The sequence below is a fragment of the Ursus americanus genome, chromosome 32, assembly GCF_024610735.1.
Source record: "Ursus americanus isolate L20-20 chromosome 32, mUrsAme1.1.p, whole genome shotgun sequence".
Lineage (NCBI taxonomy): Eukaryota > Metazoa > Chordata > Mammalia > Carnivora > Ursidae > Ursus > Ursus americanus.
This window is the reverse complement of record NC_142158.1, coordinates 10,182,335-10,202,281: the sequence shown is the minus strand read 5'-3', so window position 1 is coordinate 10,202,281 and position 19,947 is coordinate 10,182,335. Positions and strand designations below refer to the sequence as shown.

Sequence of the window (19,947 nt, the reverse complement as noted above, 5' to 3'; positions counted from 1 at the left end):
TCTAATGCCATAAGTCTGTAATTACATGTCTTAGAACTCATTTGATCTCAAATAATGGAAACCCATGTGAAACCAGCTTAAATAATAAGGAATCTGAGCAAGGACTGGACACTGAACTATGGGAAGGGTGGGGTGAGCTGGGCCCCACAACACAATGGAGCCAGGGACTCAACCACACCAGCTCTCTCTCCATCTCCTATCTCTGTTCTGCGGCTTCCTTCTCCCTCTCTGCTCACCACATTCTCCCCACATGGGAAACGTGGCCAGAGATGCTTCCTAGTTATGTCACTCACAGCTTAAGCTCTCTTTGGTCTTCCATCCAAACATTATGGAGAAAAGGCCTTATTGGCCCAGCTTAATGAGGTGCCCACCGCTGGAGCAATCACTTAGGCCAAGGGACAGAGTCCCACTGGACCAGTGTGGAAGCTGTCCTATGAACAAGGCACACGGGGGAAGAAGCTACTTCTAGAAAAGGATGTTGACAGCCATGTCAGGGATCCACTACTCCTATGACTCTAAATGGGATGGATTAGGTACACGGCGGTTTGGAAAGCCCAGGTTTAAGAAAGCGAGGGTTTCTCTGCCCTCCCTATACAGATAGCTTTTTTCTTCCTTTCATATTATCTTCCTTCAAAATTTTCCCTTGTTCCTCATCTGTGGCAAACAAATATACACGCAGGCACGTTATAATTTGACTCCTTCAATTTCTACTCAACCCTGTGATTTCCCCTCTTCCCATCAGGAAAGGTTTTCCCAGGTAATCATGGATAATTTGCATACTTCCAATACCCCACACTTTTCTGATCCTGGGAGCTCAGAGTATTAAAATATATTTTACATAGGATATAACCAATCTTCTTCAAAGTACTTTTTTCCCCTTTTTCCTTTCTTCCTTTTCTCTATGTGAACACTAGCTTCAAAAATGCTATTTTTAAACCAGCAGTTTACTCAGAATCCAACTTGCTGGAATCCAATTCCAGTTCCTAAGGAGCAGTCCTCACCCCGCCCCCCACCACCACTCTGTTTCTCCTCAGCCAGTAAGAAACCATCATGAGTGATAGTAAAGGGTTCTGGTCACCCATCTGGAAAATGTTACCAAATGGGGTCTCTTGTGGTTTACAAAGAAAGGGATGTCAGTTACAGCTGGAGAAAACATGATGTCAGTATGTTCTTGCTGGATTTTCTTTCTTTCTGTCATTCATCCATCATTGTTTATTGAGTAGTTGCTATGTCTTATACCTCAAATAGAGTAGAAAGTTAAAGACCCCGTGCTGGCAGTAGCTCAGAGTGCAGTGGTAGAAACTGTATAAACACAATGCAACATGGCAACTGCCAAAACAGAACGTGCTAGAATTGCTGACACTATGTGTGCTGCCAGACAGACGACCAGCTAGGAGAGATTACCACAGTTAGTAAATGCTGGGATAAGCTAAGCGATGATTCCAGTAAAATCCTGTGAATATGTCTAGACCACAGCTGTCATCTCTTGTACCAATATTTCACCTGCTTAATTTTCACTGCTGGTTTCCTCTCTTCTCATCTTACTATCTTCATTTTCTTTCAGGAGGAAGTGGAGGCTAAGAAAAGTAGCCGGACCTGTCAAACACAGAATCTAAAAACTTTTATGGGGGATTTTTTCTCCTCTGAGAAATATTAAATAAGACATCTTGCAAAATAGTTCTGTTCACAAAAGAGGAGAGGCTGACTGGCATTTTGTTGATTTGTTCTCATTTCCAAACTGTGCTTCCAAGAAAAAGATTCTGGTCTGAACGGAGATGGAGTCAGGTCTGCACTAGAATCCCCGCTGGAATCCACAGCCTTTATTCACAGGGGTTTACCTGGAGGGGGAGGCCTTGGGGGAGGGGCTCTGCAGGGTAGGAAGGCAGATGGGGCTCAGAGTTGAGCAGCCTGGGTCCCCGGTGACAGGTGTGACACCAGCAAGGGAAGGCCCAGCTCTGCCCAAACCTGAAATAGCACAGGACACCATGAAGACTCCCCAAAGTCTCACGGGTGTGCCGGCTGGGGCAGCAGCAAGGCTGGCAACATCCAGGAGGAAACCAGGGGCCCCCATGAGTCACAGGCATGTTCAGGGGAAGTTTGTTTGTAAGCACATGTGGGACATCCTTGGAGACCTCCAGAAATACTTGAGGGGAACTCTGAAGGAGGCTGAGGTCTCCATGAGCAGGTGGTGATGACATGCTGGGGAGATATGAATATAAGTTCCTCAACTCATTTCTTAAGCATCTGACCAGCCCTCTCTCTGCCACAGCAGCCCCACTGGAACGGGACACCCTGACTTGCACTACACTGCCTTGAGGTATCCTTTTCTTCATGTAAATCTTCCGGAATATTCTACCTTGTTCTGTCCTCATTAGACACCTGATTAAATTCTGGTCATAGTCATACTTTCTCTGGCTCTAAACAACACTTGAATAAGTAGATCTCCCCAGTGGAGCTATAGGCTATTAAAACTAAACAAAACAAACCAACAAAGAAACCAAACTGAAGATCCTGCTGGTCGCCTGGATTTTCTAACTTAACCACTCCCTTCCCCCAACCCCACATCCGTACTCTAGATCTGACAAGGAGGGTGGCAGCTAAGCAGTGGCGCTCCCAAGCAGACTGCGGCCCCCAAGCCCGGCTTCTCTGGGACTGCTCGTTGGCTCTGCCACCCGGTTGCACCGGGCTTGCCCTCCCAGATGTCCCCAGAAAGAAAAGACGCCCTAAATCCTGGGTGCCATTTGGGCCATCTGTGTACACCACTGGTCCCTTCCCCTGGAGCTGACCTCTCATGCCTAGAGGTCCCTGCCTGCTTTTGTACATCAACAGCTTAACCTCAGTTATGACCAAGTGAAGGAAAGTAACTAGCCCAACGGCTGCTTGGGCTGCCACAGGGCACCGCCCCAGCCCGCGCACTGCGCATCGTAGCCCTAGCTTGGGCGGTGCTGGAGCCAGAGGGATCGGCAAGTTTGCTGAGTCCGCCTCTGCTGCTCAGAAATCCAAACAGGTCTCAGGAACTTTCTTACAAATTTCATCTTTAGAGACTCAACTCCAAGATCTATCATCAGGATAACTGTTTGGTTATCCTATGTACGATTCTGAGGCTGTACAGTGTCGGGCTGTATTTGGATTCATAAATCTCTTGGTTACTAAGACATCATCATTAACTGTGAGGGTCGTGGTACATTCAAGGTCAAGCCTCTGTGGGGTGTGAAGGACAAGGTCACTGACCCAGTATGGACGGTGCGGGTGGGAGGGGGAGGCAGGCTCCCACTGTACCTCTGGGCATCGCATTTGGGTGGTAGGTAGTTGAAAGAAGTGACGTCGTGACCTGGGATAACAGATTTAAAGATCCAAAATGATTTAGAGCATGATTCATACTTGCCCAAAATGAAGGGGTGGGGCTGCCCCTCTCCATCGCATTTCTGCCAGCAATTCTGTGACTTAGAGTCCCCTCACAGGTTGTCCTTGGTGTGCATTTTAACTCGCTTTAATCTGACTGGTACTGTTGGGGGTGGGACAGGGAAACGTCAAGGGACGTGGGTTACTTCTGCCTCGCATCTTGGAAAGAGGGCATTCAATCTCCATGCTGCAAATAGGTGGACGGGATGCCAAGTGAGGATAATATCCACAGAATTCCCTGAAAAACACTAATTGAAAGTTAAAGAGGGAAGAGCGGCTTCATGGTTAATTTTCACGAAGGTGTGCACGCACACCGCAGATCACTGAAGATCCAGCTCGTTAAGCACCTGGCCTCACTCCTTGCCTGGCTGTCACCAAGCGGTCTCTCTGCTCCTCCTCTGTTCTGTGCCAAGATGCTGCTCCCAGGGCCCTGCCAGGTCAGTGCTGAAGGTAATCCCAAAGAATCCTTCAGCAAATGGTGAAGTGCTGGGGGACAAGGCAGAACAAGGTGTTCGGGGACTGAACTAATTGTGTTTTAATTTGTCTAACGCTGGTGGCAAACAGGGCTGCTATGTGACCGTGAGAGAATGCACCCCTCCTGGGCTGCTTTAGAAAGAAGGCTTTGGGGAAGGAGGTAAAGGGAGGAAGGTAGGGAAAAACAAATATCCAGGCTAAAAATAGTGTTCTTAGAATTGCTTTCTGGGCTGTCTGAACCACAACAATAAAAGTTCTTAGACTCACGCCACCAGCATTGCAATAAAAGCAAAGAAAGGGAAAGAAGCCAGAAGTGTTCTAAAGCAGTCTGGCCGCCCCGAGCCAGCTCCCTGGTACTGCATGCTGTCAATTTCAAGGGGACACAACTTCTGACAAGCTCTCTCAAGATTAGCTGTCGCTGGCTTTTCATTGCTGGCCACGCTTTAAGTTCAGATAACTGCACTTCTTTGGCTCTGTCACAAGAAATAAGACCAGGGAGTGACTTAAAAACCAGAAATGGCATCCCACCTGCCACATTGGCCGTGGCATTTTCCCCACACACCACCCAAAGAAAAGCCATATTGATGACACAGCTCTGCTAACCAGCATCTAGGCCACTTTACAAAGTATTTTTATTTTTTTATGATTAAAAATGTACTCCTTAAGTCGCAGGAAGAATATGTATCATATTTCAGAACGAAAGTTCTATATGAAGTCCCACTTTGCTTCCCGTGATTACCAGTACTTCCTAGTCATATGTATTTGGCTGCCAAATCCAAGACTCCTGGCTGTGCTGAGGTTATTCTTTAATAAGCAAGATGGGTTGACTGTGAAAGTTACTGGTTTTTACTTTGATAGCTATTTAAAAACAAAACAACAACAACTCTGTGCTGTTTTTAAAGCATCTCACGTATACAGGCTCGTCTAATTTTTGCAGCTGCCATTTCAGGATGCTGTTAGCACCCTGGGTTGGCAGATGAGAAACTAAGGCCAGAGAGTCCCTTTATGAGACATCTAAGATGTGAAGGGCCAAACTCCGCTGATGGCCTTTGACTCTGAGTTCTGAGCTCTTTCCACTGGCCTACATTGCCTCTACTTCTTATGTCATAAAATACTTCCAGCCATTTAACAAAAGCTCCTCTAAGGAATGAAGAAGGATCAATGAGCCATCCACCAAGCGTCACGCAGGGAGCCAGCCTCCTTCCACCAATATAAACATTGTGGGAAGATGGAGGTGAGAGACTCTGCCATAGCGCCCTACAGAGTTTCCATCTAATGGAATAGCCTAGAAAAGTTTAAATGCAAAAGGAACACGAGATATGAATGAGCCAACATTAGGAGCAGTTACATAGAGCTCTATACGAGAAGCAGACTGGTGGGGGATGAGGGAAGGAGGTCAGTACTTGGGGGCTTGTTCTGAAAAAATGTCCCATGAACTCTTCTGGTTGTAAATGTTCAGACTGTGGCTCCTTGTTCTGGAAAGTGGGGCTGAGTTGTTTTATGAGTGGTCCCTGGCTAAGAGGAGCAAGCAGAGGGATAGAGCCAGAGGCACCCAGGTGCAAAAGATCTCTAGCCCTTAGACCTGCCTGGGTTCCAAATAGGTTTCCTGTGCTGATTCCGCTGTCTCCTTAAATAAATCCTGTTTGTCTTAAAGTGGCCACCCTGAGTGAATCTCCCCCTGCAACAAAAGAACACGACAACCCAGAGTAACCCAGAATTCTTTTTACTGGAACTGAAGGTTTCTACTCTAGGGCACTTACTGACATTAATTAGAATCAAGGCTGTGTACACCTCATTCACGAGGTAGCAGACAGGCAGACTTGGCTCTCTTGTCTCCTGGGAAATCTGCCCAGACCAATGGCCGCTTTGCTCCGAATCTGTAGCCCCAGACATGGCCCCTCCGTCAGTGAAGGTTTACGGGGCATTAGTTATGTGCAAGAAACTGTGCAGGCCACTTACTAGGCCTAACCCACCTTATTATCGCCTTCTACTTATTATTGCTAGTTCACTTTTCCTGCATTATCTGGCCCCATAAAAACTGGGATCTTGCCTTGATATCCCTGTGGTCCCAATGAGCCCGATGCCTCCTATAACACAGGAACTCGAGAAGTGATTGGTTAACGTTCTCACGACATTCCTCTCTGCAGGAAGCTCAAGGAAGTCTGAAAACAGCAGCGCCTCAGTCAGAAGCTACTGAGTTCGGGCTAACGAGAAAACGAAGAAAGAGCTGTATAGACAGTAAACCTACTGACTTATAAGACAAGGCCAGAGGCCTGTCCATCTGATTCATGCGGCTAATTAGAGTGAGGGAAGGCACGTGCCTGGAGCAGAGCCTGTCCGCCAGGCGGTCAGTGACCTCCGACTTGGCCAGAAAATCTGGGTCCAGTGAGATCCTTTGTTGAGAGTGTCAGGATTGGGCAAAGCGCTAGCAACTGGCGCTGAGCACTGACAGCTAAGGGTCATTTAGACTCGGGGGCTGCACAGGGTATTCTGAAGTTCGCAAGATACAGAGAGAGCACAAGCTATGTCGTGGAAAGCAGGGGAGAGCCAGAGTGAGCGTGAGGAAATGAAATGCGACAGAAAAGCAGAAATTGGTAGACAGACCCCAGAAGGAACAACAGAAACAGAAAGGTCAGACCCTGCCTTAGCTCCTGCTCTTCCTGAAGCCTACCTGCGGAAGCCCAGCTTTTCCGATGTTTCATCAAGTGTGTTCTCGGAACCACGAGAACCCCTACTGGAACAGCTCCCTCTTGGGAGGTCCTTCTGTCCCTTTTCCCTGCTGGTCAGAAAAGTAAAGCATGGTTTTAAGAAATAATATTTTTCAGAAGAAATAAGAAATTCTCCACTAAATGATACCCCGGTGGTTCTCAACTGGGGGCAATTTTGCCCGACCGGGGGTAATGGGCAATGTTGGGAGGCGTTTTTGTTCATCATAACGTGCTGGAAGAGGGTAAGACTGGATGTGAGCAGAGGCCAGGATACTGCCCACATTTTACGGTGCACAGAACAGCCCCTCCAACAAAGAATTATCTGGCCCCAAATACCAGTAGTGCAGGGGCCGAAGAAGCCCACTCTAGACCAGAAGGTTGGCAATACTAAGCAGGTATGATTCAAGCACCAAATGTCATTTGATGCATACATATGGAAAAAGTCGAGACAGGGAAAATGTAACAATACTAAGAATTGTGGTGTTAGGGTGTTGAGATGATGGGTGAATCTCTACCTTTCTGTTTTTAAACTTTTATGTTTTTATTGGATGCAATTTGACAAAGCAAAATCAAATGCAACAAAAGAAGAGACAGAAGGGAGGGAAAGACGAGAGGAAGGGAAGAAGGAAGGAGAAATCACCCGAACTGCCTCATCCACAGGGGCTCCTGCCGCCACGCCGTGGCCACCCACTGCAAAGCGGGGCCAGCCACACTGAGAAAGTGCCTCTCTTGGTGAAGTCCCTCTTCCGCATGCTGTTAAAAAATGCTGACAAGCGCTCCAGTACACCGACCTACACCAAATTCGTTCCAGCCGCAAGTGGTCACTCATGAAGAACAGAACCATTAGTTGGATCAAGGAGGGCTGAACAGAGCTGGGACTCGCCTTTGGTGCCCACGGCTCAGGATGCTTACCTCTAGCATCCCGGCCCCAACTAGACCCCGACTATGGGTTCACAGATCCAGGAAAGCGTGTCCATGACTGTCTGATCAGGGTGCGAAGTGAGAAGCAGCCCCAGGAACAAGGGGGAGGTCTGTGAGAAGCACTGCTTTGGGGACACGGCCAGGCAGCATCTGCTGCGGAACCTGGGCATTTCCCCCACCACCCCTTTCTTGTAGTCCAGTCAAGTAAGTCTTTTAAATCCCCCAATTCTAACCTCCAAAAACCTCTACCTTGAGCTCAACCCAAATCTGTCCCGTCCGAGCCCACTTTATAGTCCATTTCCGCAGCTCACAAATAATTGGTGGCATCCCCACATGAGGTGCTCATGGCTGAAGACAATGGTTAAGTTTCTTTCTGCTCCTCTTTGCTCTCTCTCCTACCCCAGGCTAGGAAATATTTGAAGTAGTTGTGTTATAGGAGAAAATAAACACTGTACCCCACAATTCCTTCAGATACACGGACATAGACACTAAAATGACCAGTGTACTCAAAAATGCGTCGAACAACAGATATCCAGGTTTGTATGTTGACATGCATCATTTATTTTCTTAAGTCTTCTCACGACTCAGTACACGCATATAGTATGATACTGCAAAGGCATCAAAGCACATCCGGGGACCGCGGCTCTCCTCTCCAGAAGTCATCACTACTCCGTTTTTTGTTACGTGCAATTTGGAACTATAAGAATGCTTCTGCACATTAAGTGGCCTATAGATTAAGTGGCAAAGATGCTCTGGGAGAAAGTTCTAAATGACGGACTAGAACAAAAAATCATTTTCTTCTAACCTGAACAGCTGTTACCTGTAACCCTCCAGGGCACAAACTGTTATCTGTAACCCAGAAAAAATTTGCTCATTTGTCTAACATTATGAAATTAGGTTCTTACTCAGCAGTTTATGTCTACCTGAAACATCTTGGGATCTGCTCTTGTTCACAAAATGACACCTAATTTGTTAAAAAAAAAAAAAACCCACACAAATCGATTTGTTCAACTACTTGTTCATTTCAGAGAGTCATTCACTCACTTCTAGCATTTCTCAGTTCTTGATGTTAGGCAAAGAAAGGGTCAGAGCTCTTTGGACTGCCTAGCAATATTTAATTTATGTGTTTAGAAAATAAAGTAAGTCCTGAGCTCCAGATATGCAGGGATGAGTACAAGGTCAGGTGACCCTTCGCTTGCCATCACCCAAGTCAGGAATTCTTAATGGGAGGAGAACGGGAGGGTTCAGGGTGCCCAAAGAAAAGACCTCTAAGAGGAAGATTTTAGAATATGTGAGCAGGGGTCAGATAAAAAATTATACGTGGCTCCGTCCTGTATGTCAGGGGTCAGAAAACTATGGGCCAAATCTAGCCCACCACCCGTTTTTTTAATTAAGGCTTTACTGGAACACAGCCCTGTTTGTTTGGTTTCATTTTGTCTATGGCTGCTTTTGCAATAGCAGAGGGGGGGCACAGATATTGCAGAGACCCTATGGCCCACAAGGTCAAAACTATTTACTATCTGGCCCTCAACAGAAACAGTTTGCCACCCTCCTGCCCTATATATTTCCTGAGCATCTTTACTCAGTGAGCCAATATTACTAAATAAAGTAAGTATCCTTTGCCGCAAGTCTGTCCTTTTCCTCAGGGCTATGAGAGCAAAGTTTACCTTTGGTTGCCAGTAACAAAGGTCTAAAAAAAACAGTGGCTTCAACAAGATACGTGTCTCTCACATAAAAGTCCGGGGCTGAACTGACACTCCAGTGCCAGAGACCCAGGCTGTACTCGACACAACTTCCACTGCCAAGGTCACACCATGGTCCAAAATGGTTGCCAGAGTACCAGTCATTACGTTCATATCCAAGTAGCAGGAAGGAAAAAGGGCTGCCTCAACCCAACTTTTCAGGGAAACTTTTGGAAATACCTGAACGCTTCTACTTATAAATCATTAGCTAGACTTGGCCACAGAGATACACCTAGTTATACTGGAGGCTCAGAAGTGTAGACTTTTAGTTGGCTGGCAAGCTGCTTAGATAAAAAATCGAGGTTACGTTATTTTTTAAATGGGGGATTGGACATTGAGAGATAATTAGCAACTTCTGCCACAGGAACCTTACTGCAACCACCAAGCCCCTCATCAAAATTGGTGCACACTCGGGGCAGGCTTATCCTTTGGCATAGCCCCAGAGTAACTGGCCTTAAATATCTGTTTAACATTTATTTAAAAAGTGGTAAGATCAGTGCCAATAAAAAGTATTTTTTTGGTTGGTTGGTTGTTTTCAAACTTCCAATCAAAAGTACTGTCTCCTCTAGAAGCAACTAGACAAATCCTCCTTTCCTAAGCTAGTTGTGGTTGTGTGTATAGACCTGCATCAATAGAGCACTCCTATAGAGTCCAGCGATTTTTTAAAAATGGAGTGTCTGTCTGCCTAGTCTGTCCATGGTCAAAGGACCCCGACACTACTTCACTCTCACAGCCATTTCTCCGATTAGCATGCCCATTCAGCATTGACTCTCACCACTGCAAATCACCCCCAAGTCAGAAATACCCAATATCTACCCCACCCCCAAACCACAGTTACTCCCACATCCAGGCCATAACATCTCTCTTTAACGTTTAAGATCTGTTCATCTCCAACCAGAAAGGGCTACTCCTCTAACTTTGGACACTGATGATATGAGAGGCAGAGGTAGGGCTTAGGCAACGGCCGAAGGCAAAAGCTTGAGGAAGTAGAAAATTACGAATGGATTGTGAATCTTTGATTGCCATGGGTTTTCTACATATTAAACAACAATGGGGAAAAAATAACAAGTCATGTCCTTTTGGTATCTCAGCTAATATTGAACAGTCAGTCTTAGTTCTACACTTTCCCTCTTCTTCAAAAGGAAGTAACTGGAACTTCACTAACAACATGCAAATTCCTGGAAATTTCCCTCTCACAGAAGAGTCCAGGGCTGAACGGGTATTCCATCGTGTCAAAAACCCAGGCTGCTCCATATATACTGTTTCCTGTAAAGTTAGGGGGCAGATATCATCTGCCAACTCCAAAACATATTTAAAGGCTGCCAAAAGCAGCTGAAAGCAAGTAGAAGCCAATGAGAAGATGTGAAGGAAAGAAACACACACATTGGCATTTCTCAGAAAATATCAGCAAAGACACATTTCTCAGAGCTGAGGGTTATAAACTAAAGTTCAAAATCTTTATCACCAATAAGTATTGAAACTGAAGTAAACAAAGGCCAATCTTTTGTTTGTAAGAAGAGAAGATTTGGGGTGGGAAGCAGAACTATACAAGGGGTCAATGAGATGAATGAGCCGTATCCGAAGAAAGAGTTATTTCTTGGCACTGGAGAGGATGAAAGCCTTAGAGTGGTGAAAACAACTAGCCTGAATGATCACCCTAGCCCCTCCCTGCCATGTCAACCCCCAACCTCACACCTTGACTTTGTACACATAGCTGGTTCAGAAAATCCAATGCCATTCAAATACAAGTAACAAAAAGGCAAATCATATGCATACCATAAGTACATCAATTTAATAACTGGGGAAAGAAACTAGGAAGATGAAAGAAATACTTATTTACAAAGAAGTCATAGAAAGAAAATGCTGCCGCTGGATCGTAAGAAATTGCTGGGCAAATATCCTGCAATAAGTTTTTAAAGCCAAATGAAGCAATTCCTCTATGAAGTAAAACTACAAAGCAGAAATAATTCAGAGAGTAGAAGGCAAGAGAACAGGAGGAAATGAAATGTGAGCTTGCAGAACTCAAAAAAGGGGGAAAAACACAGTCATCGAAGGTGGAAATGGAATGTGAGCAAGGAAGAAGAGACTGCAGAAAACAGTAAGGGACAGAGAAGGTAGCAATGAGAAAAGCAGTCAAAGTGAAGTGGAAACAAAGTTTTAAAACATTAGAGAGAAAGCAATAGGTAGAGAAGTCAGATAAAGGAGAGCCTACTCATGCAGAAGTGGAATTCCCAAAGAATGAAACAGAACAGAACAACGGATCAGAACAAATCCTTAACGATATAACTCAAGAAAACTTTTCTGAAACCAAAGTAGAGTCAAATCTGATTAGTGTAAGACTACAGCACGCACACACACACACAGAGACACAGACACACACACCAGGGAGAACAGGCCAACACTGAGATGGATCCTGATTAAGTTACTAAACTTCATCCTAGGATCCACTACAGCTTTTGGCATGTGGCAAGTGCTTAATAAATATTCACTGAGAGACTGACAAAACAGCTTTTTCCCCACAAACCCCTGTTTCTGCCACATCTCCTCTGTTCCTGGGATGTGATATGGTAAGAAATCACTTCTAAAAACAATACTAAAAAACTCCAAGATCTTTAAAACATTCTGTTTCACATATTTACTTTACTAAGGCAGGAAAGATTAAAATTGTATTTTAGAAAGATTTTCAGAAAGGACTGATATAAAAGTCTTTTCTGATACACTATATATTCACTATAAATTCTGGAGACATTCTGTCTCACATGCATTGAGTTTCAGCAAAATTTTATTATATATTTTCATACACCATTTGTCACATAGGGACCAAAAAAAAAAAAAAAGGATAAAGTCAGAAAGTGTTTTTACTTACTTTGGATGTTCAAACTTGTCTATCAGATCAACTTTTTCCACCAGGTCTCCTCCAATTGTTCGTACTAAATCATAGAAATCGTTTTCTGTATAATTCTCAGAGGGCAACCAGAACGAGATGTCATTTATCACAGCAGGGTATTTGCTAAGAGGCTAACAAAACAAGACAAGAAAAGATAGATTGATTTGTTAGTTGGATGAGAATGTTTAAATTTTTCATGGAAAGTTACACTTGGCTAATTAGAAAATGCTGGTAAAACATTATTTCAGCACTTGAATTTTCAGGAATAAAACGAAGCCAATATTCAAAATTAGCAAATTCCATTATGAATGTTATAGATTCTTATCACATTCATGTGTAACATTACCATATATTATATTTATGTAACCATTAATGTTCAATTTAGTATAAAGCAATTTGAATATATCATATTTCAGTTTTTTCATTTGAATACTAGAGGAGAAAAGTTCAAATTTAATTAACAAGCGATTCATTAACTTCCTGTGATATTTTCAGGAAGTCGTTTTAATAGAGAAATAAGTAAAGGCTTGCCAAAATTGATATTTTAATTAGTAATGTCATTATTTGTTAGTATTTCTAATTATTAAAATAAAGGACTGGGATGATAAGTAGTCACTTAGGGAGTTATTTTTCAAATTTTGGCTCTAAGGATGGATAAACACAAATGTAGCCATTTCCCCCACTTTATCCTATTTTTCTCAGTTTATTCGAGCTCATCATTATATTGGATAGACATTTAAAATTAGATACTTTTAAAAGTTACTGCCTTTGTTTACGTGGCTTATTCACATATAAATATATATATAATAAGTGTTGGTCTGTAAGTTACTGCCACAATGAAAATGTTTCACTACATAACTATGAAGTCCTCAGGGGATACGTGCTAAAGTATAAATAAATCTGTTAGAAGAGCACATTTATAAACTGGTTTACACCAAGCCTGATATCACCATAAACCCTTTGGTGAATCACTGATCAGAAAAGTGTAACTTTTTAAATGGCAAAACCTCTGAAGAACCAAACACTCACACAAAAAATGATTATTCAACTTGAAATATCAATAAAGTTGTCAGACAAATCCATCAGTTCAGAACACACATTTCAAACGAACATAATAAAGCGACCATCTAGGTGCTTCTGACAAAATACCATGGCTCCTGAAAAACATCCTTGGTTTTCTCTCCTACAGTAAAGTCAAGATCCTATGACAAATCATTCCATGGGTTAATGTAACAACACATGATAGGAGTATGGTGGTTATACCAGTTGATTTTTATTGGACAACATCCTTTTGCCACTTCAGGAGCATGGAAATTTAGGGAGACTGGGTAAAAGGCTGGGATTGCCAAGAATTAGCATGTAATGTCCTCTTGAGTTGACCCAAGCTGAGGTACTACTGACCTCTGATGACGGACATGGGAGGTGCCCAACCGAGCATTTGTTTCAGCAACCCACTGACAACAATAAACACGGTAATAACAAAATAATGCTGTCAGCCAGAAGTCCCCAAGACGTTAAAAAATACATTTTACAGTATATCACAGTTTTAAAAACCAGGGAGAAAAGCCCAGACTGTTGCATTGCAAACTAGTTCAAGCTAACAAATTATATGTAATAAGTTTAAAGTAATGGTTTATCTAAAGGAAGCATTCATTATACTAATTGGTATGTGTCAGATGTGGGATACTACTAGTGACTTTTACTTTTTTGAGGGGGAAAATTTGTTTTGAAAATAAGGTAACTACAGATCTACGGCTACTGGAATGTAGGCTTTCTTTTTTTTTTTCATAATAATATTTTTATTATGTTATTCACCATACAGCACATCCCTGGTTTTTGATGTAAAGTTCGAGATTCATTAGTTGCGTATAACACCCAGTGCACCATGCAATACGTGCCCTCCTTACTACCCATCACCAGTCTATCCCATTCCCCCACCCCCTCCCCTCTGAAGCCCTCAGTTTGTTTCTCAGAGTCCATAGTCTCTCATGCTTCATTCCCTCTTCTGATCACCCCCCCTTTCTTTATCGCTTTCTTCTCCTACCGATCTTCCTAGTTCTTATGTTCCATAGATGAGAGAAACCATATGATAATTGTCTTTCTCTGCTTGACTTACTTCACTTAGTGGAATGTAGGCTTTCTGATGCTTAGCCAGAGGTGGTGGTAAAAACTATCCAGTGGCTTGCCATTGATCTTAGGATAAAGTCCCCAATTATTGAAAAGTTCTAGCTCTTTCTGTTCTCCAGGTTCACAGCAGCCTGGCTATTTGGTTTCATGAACACATAAGCTCCTTCTTCCAGATGCCGTTTCCTGCCCTGCCAACCCTACTTCTGCTCCTCAACTACCACGTTCACCTCTAACCCTCACAGACTCCAGCAGTCCCTTGTTATCGCAGCCTATACTTCTCTTTCATGGTACTTTTTGTTATTGTCATTATTTGTGTAATTACTTACTTAATGTCTGTCTTCCCAGTGTATTTCAATTTTTGAGGGTGGGGTGTGTATCTTTTTTTACCTCCAAATCTCTATTACCCTGCACAGCCTCCGTGACACTGTAGGTATTCATCAAGAGCGCATGATGACACTGCCTTGCGTGAGCAATGGCAACGTTACAGTAATCAATTTAGCTGTTCTTCTGTCTCTCACCAGACCAGCTAATGGACATGGCAGGTAAATAAGGCATAGAGACTTGCCTCCATCCCTGGCTATGCTGTGATAAGGAGATAGTGGCCACGTGGAATGACAAAGAGGAGGCGGACAGGCAAAGTGACAGGAACTTGATAATTCACAATCACAAAACCAGATAATTTTAGAATTGGAAAAAAAAAACCTGTTAACCTAAATGAAGAGGTAAACTGAGGCAAGCTTGAATTACCAGAAACTGAGTTTATTTGGGAGGAGCAGAGGAATTGCAATTTGGAAAATGCATGCTGCATGTGAGTCCCTTGAGGGTTTGGGGCAGCTGTATTAATGGGAAAGAGTGCCCAGCGAAGGCCGTCCGGCCAGAGTCCAAGCAGTGAGTTCACTGGCTGGAGGATGGTGAAAGGTTCTTAGCAGATGTTCAATGATCAAAAAAAAAAAAAAAAAAAAAAAGATGTTCAATGATCAGGAGATGAGTCTCAGTCCTCTGTAAATCAGGCATTAACAGGAAATCAGTCTCTTAAGTTCCATACTTCTGAGGGAGCATGTATGAGATTCTCTGTTTCATATCTTCTGGTTCCATTTTAGACTGAAATCCTTTCACAGACCTTAAATAGCATCTGGTATTATTTTTGTTTTCTCATTTCTTTTCTTGATCTAAATGAGCAATGTCTATTTTATTAGTTTTATCAAAAAACCATGAATTGATTTGTTCTTTTGAGATTGTCTCTATAATTCATGGTGGTTTTTTGTTTGTTTTTTAGAATTGAAAAGGTGATCAAAACTACAGTTATAGTCGAGACTTTAAAAGTCACAAGTCAATATTATGAACTATTTAATAACAATGACTTTGAAAACTTGGATTAAATGATAATTTTCACTCAAGACAGAAAATTTAAACCGATTGACAATGTACCAAATTGAATTATCAATCAAATCTCACAACAAAAGTGTTAGACTCAGATGGTTCATAGTATAACTTTATCAAATATTTCAGGTGAAGCAAACTATTTCGTGAAATAGAAAAGGAGGGAAAAATCAACTAATTTCATAAGTTTATAAACTTTAAGCCAAAGCTGGATAATCACAGAATAACTTTAAAAAATTGTAGACCAATTTCACCTTACAACCTACATAAAAAGTCCTAAATGTAACTTTGGCAAATACAATTCAACAGCATATTAAAGTAAGAACACAAAATGACCAAGTAGAGTTTATTCCAGAATAATGGGAATGCTTTGAAACAAAAAGTAATCTACTAATCAACATATAAAGAAAAAAAACATGATTTTTTTTCAGAAAGAAGTATTTGATAAAGATAATACTTATTCATTATAAGAAAAAAGAGTTTTTTGGCAAACTATAAATAGAAGGCAACTTCCTCCCTTCCAAGATATTTATTGTAAACCTATAGCAAACATATTAAAGTTAAAATTTTGTTTTTAGAAGCATTCGAAATAAAGTCAAAAGCAACATGAGGATACCCTCTCGCACCCTTGCTCTGTCACATTATAAATCCTAACCCAAGGCAGGAAACAGGAAAAGCTATTGGAATGGAACAAGGCAAAATGTGCGATCCTCATTTGAATCTTCCTTACTAACTATCTGACTTGGACAAACTGCTTAATCTCTGTTTTCAGTTTCCTCACCTGAAAGATGGAGGGTTATTAGTATTTACCTCATATAATTATTATTATTTCACATGTATCATTATACACACGATATACAAGAGTTAAAGTGAATGAACTAGAGGTACGTATATCACTATGGCTAAAATACAGAAAAAGTATATGCTGCATTTTTTAAAAAAGTAAGTTGTATTAAGATGTGTTCACTATGATATCTACACGAAGTTTAAAAACAGGTCTGGCAATAATAAATATGAATACATAAATTGTATTAAAACAGACGTGGGAAGGCTATACTGGACTTCAAAACAATAATTAACTCTGGGGAAGGAAGGAAAGTATTCAAGAAGGGATTTTGCCTTTATCTTTAAGATGCAAAAAAGTTAAGGTTCAACATGAATTCTGCAGCAAATGCACTGATGAGCCCTGCATGCTAGTGGCCTTGGGTGGTTTGGGTATAGGTGGATGGCACACCCCAGTTAGTGAGGTCAGCCCAACTCAGACTTTATTCCCTTTGTAAACACTGATGCTAAACACCCTTGTAATCCCCCCTTCTTATCAGCGAGTAGCAAAAAATGCCACCGGCAAACATGTAACATTGGTCCAAGGTTTACTTTGAGCTCAAAGCAACTGAAAAGAGGCTCATACAAGAAAAGCTCTCAGCTCCGGGGCCAACACAACACAGGCACACAATTTGCCTGAGAGCAGGACAAAAAATTTGCAAAGGTGCACCATCTCCCCTCTCCAATCACTGGAGACAACTCTAGACCCTTATCAGCTCAGAGATAACACCAGAGAGATCTACAGACCAAAACTGACTAACGCCCTTATCTTCGGTTAGTTTCCTATATATTTACCTTTCCACCACCCCTAGAGACTCAAGATCCTTTTTCCCTGCCTTGCTACTTCTCTAAAAAGTTATTGGTCGTTTGCTAAGCTGCTATATAAGCCCAATTACCAACCAACTCTTTGAGTTACTCCTCTCTCATACTCCTGTGTGTTTCATGCATGATGCACACACTAATAAACTTGTTTCTTCCAATCTGTCTATTGTTGTAAAGCACCAGCAGACACCAAGAAGGGTAGAAAGAAAAATATTTTTTCCCCTCCCCTGCATTACCCTTACATTTATTGCATTTTGGCTACCTCTAATGGTGTTGGAATAATATCCTTACTTTATTAGGTTGAGCTAATCCTGGGAATCTACAAATGTTTTTTCACAGTTTGCCCTTTTTAAAACCTCCTATCTCTGCCAATTATTGACAGTTCCAACCCAAGAATTGTTTTATTTCCTGTTCGGGGTTGGGGGACAGAACAATCATGGAGTTATGTGCCACCCTAACTCCAAATCCTCCGGCTGTATTGAGTGCCCCTCTGCCCCTCGTAGGTTCATGTCCCTGTCATTATGTCCTCCAGGACCAGGACTTTACCTGTGTAGCCCAGCAGCACTACAGTACCCAGCTAATAAATGCCGGTTGAACTCATATTGAACTGACTATACATTATGGAGTCTGTGTCCACACTTCCCAAATATTCCAGAATAGTTTGGATTTTTAAAATAATAATTATGATTCCCAAAAGGAAAATTCTCCATGCCATCTGGGTCACATGAATTTAGTTTCTGAAGCTGTTTTTTTTTTTCCTTTTTCTTTTCTTTGAAATAGTTTTGCTTATTAAATTTTACACCCATGTCCTTTTACTCTCCCCACTGCTCCCACTTCCCTTTAAAAGGCTCACTTGGGGTGCTTAGGTGGCTCAGTTGGTTAAGTGTCTGCCTTCGGCTTGGGTCATGACCCCAGGATCCTGGGATCAAGCCCCGCACCGGGCTCCCTGCTTAGTGGGGAGCCTGCTTCTCCATCTCCCTCTGCCATTCCCCCCACTTGTGCTCTCTGACTCTCTGTGTCTCCTGTCAAATAAATAAATAAAATCTTTAAAAAAATAAAAATAAAAGGCTCACTCATGTCTTCAGACCCAAGTCTCCAGACTTGCAGGTGAGAACATTGGCAGCTGAAATGCCAGAGTCCAGGTACTTAACAAGAGACACACAAAAGTGGGGTGCATTTCTCCTCTGCTCCAATTAATTTCTTTTATCTTCATTATCTTTCTTGTTGTTTAATTGGTTTTATTCTGTTCTTCCTCCAGCTTATTTAGGTGAAAAAAATAACTCATGTATTTTGGGGCTTTCTTAGTTTTGAGTAAAAGCATATAAGGCTATAAATATTCCTCTAAATACCTCTTTAGATAGATCCCACAAACTATGTCTTTTCCTAAATTTTCTCCTTTCTTGTATTCTGTTGGTCGGTTTAAAAAATATTCTAATATTTTTCCCTCTTCAGTTGAAAAAGCTGTAAATTGTATGTCTATTCTTTCTTTTTCTTTTTAAGATTTATTCATTTGAGAGAGGAGAGAGAAAGAGCATAAACATGAGCAAGGGGGAGTGGCAGAGGGAGAGGGAGAAGCAGACTCCTGGCTGAGCAGGGAGCCCCACACAGGGCTCAATCCCAGGACTGGGGTCACGACTTGAGCTGACGGCAGACACTTAACTGACTGAGCCACCCAGGCACCTCTGTATGTCTATTCTTGAATACACACACACAAATATCCTTTAATAAACTGCTCTAAAGCCTAAATTTATTTAGGATCTCTATTTGGTCTTAAATAAGACAGAAAACTTAGTTGTTTTTTTTTTTTTAAACAGCTCTTCTCCCCAACTATTAGATTTTTATCCTTTAAAAAGCACACACAAAATAATAAGTTATTTAAGACAATGATTAATTTAAGCTAAAAATTGTTCTTAATTTTATAATTGTCCTCTTTGTTGGGAGACAATTGTCCATGGAATTTCCACATAACTTGTAACAACTTGCATCGACAAACATCCTTGGAAGACAGAGGTAGTCTTTCCCTTGGGAGCGGAGAGCAGATTAGTTTCTTCACCAGGATAATAAAGATAATGTCTTCCTCAGGGGCAAAAGACAGATCAGGCTGGCTCACAGCCTCTTTGAAAGAATGGAAGGAAAGCAAGCAAACAAACATAATCCAAGAACGAAACGATTGTAGAGCTTCTCAATTTGATGGTTTTCACCTGTGCTCTAAGCCCAGCGTGCGAGCAGCAGCCACCTGGGCTTCTCTGCATCGCCCCTCTGGGGTTTGGGGGTTTAGGAGAAGCAATGTGAACAGGAAGCTCCCGCTGCCTCTGGGCTGTAACAGTCCTTTGTCTCTGACCCAGGAGCCTCTCGTGTCTCCTGCCAGCAGCCGACCTTGCAAGCAGGGGGAAATCACAGGCCTTTCGTAGTCTTTGACGGCCTTCGTTCCTGCTCACTTGTGTTCTTGCACGTGAACATCCTTTAATCGTCTCGTCAGCGAAAATATGTGGGAGGCAAACTCTCAGTATTTACGCGTCTGAAACCCCTCACACAAATCATTTAGCAAGGCACAAAATTGTAGGTTTATAATTGTCTGTCCTTGGCACTTTGAAAATATTTTTCTAGACTTATTATGCTGATGACAAGTCTGCTGTGTCAGTCAGCGCTGTGTCTTCGTAGG

At 42.3% G+C, this 19,947-nt stretch overlaps 1 protein-coding gene across 6 annotated transcripts in view; it reads right to left on the bottom strand.

Annotated features, from left to right (window-relative positions):
* FARS2 (phenylalanyl-tRNA synthetase 2, mitochondrial) overlaps nt 1–19,947 on the bottom strand; it is a 606,910-nt gene that overhangs the window by 204,209 nt on the left and 382,754 nt on the right. For all 6 annotated transcript variants that reach the window (XM_087857913.1, XM_045811628.2, XM_087857912.1 and 3 more), the window contains one exon: nt 12,114–12,265. In XM_087857913.1, the coding sequence (XP_087714039.1) occupies nt 12,114–12,265 (152 nt within the window). The remainder of the gene's footprint in view (nt 1–12,113; nt 12,266–19,947) is intronic.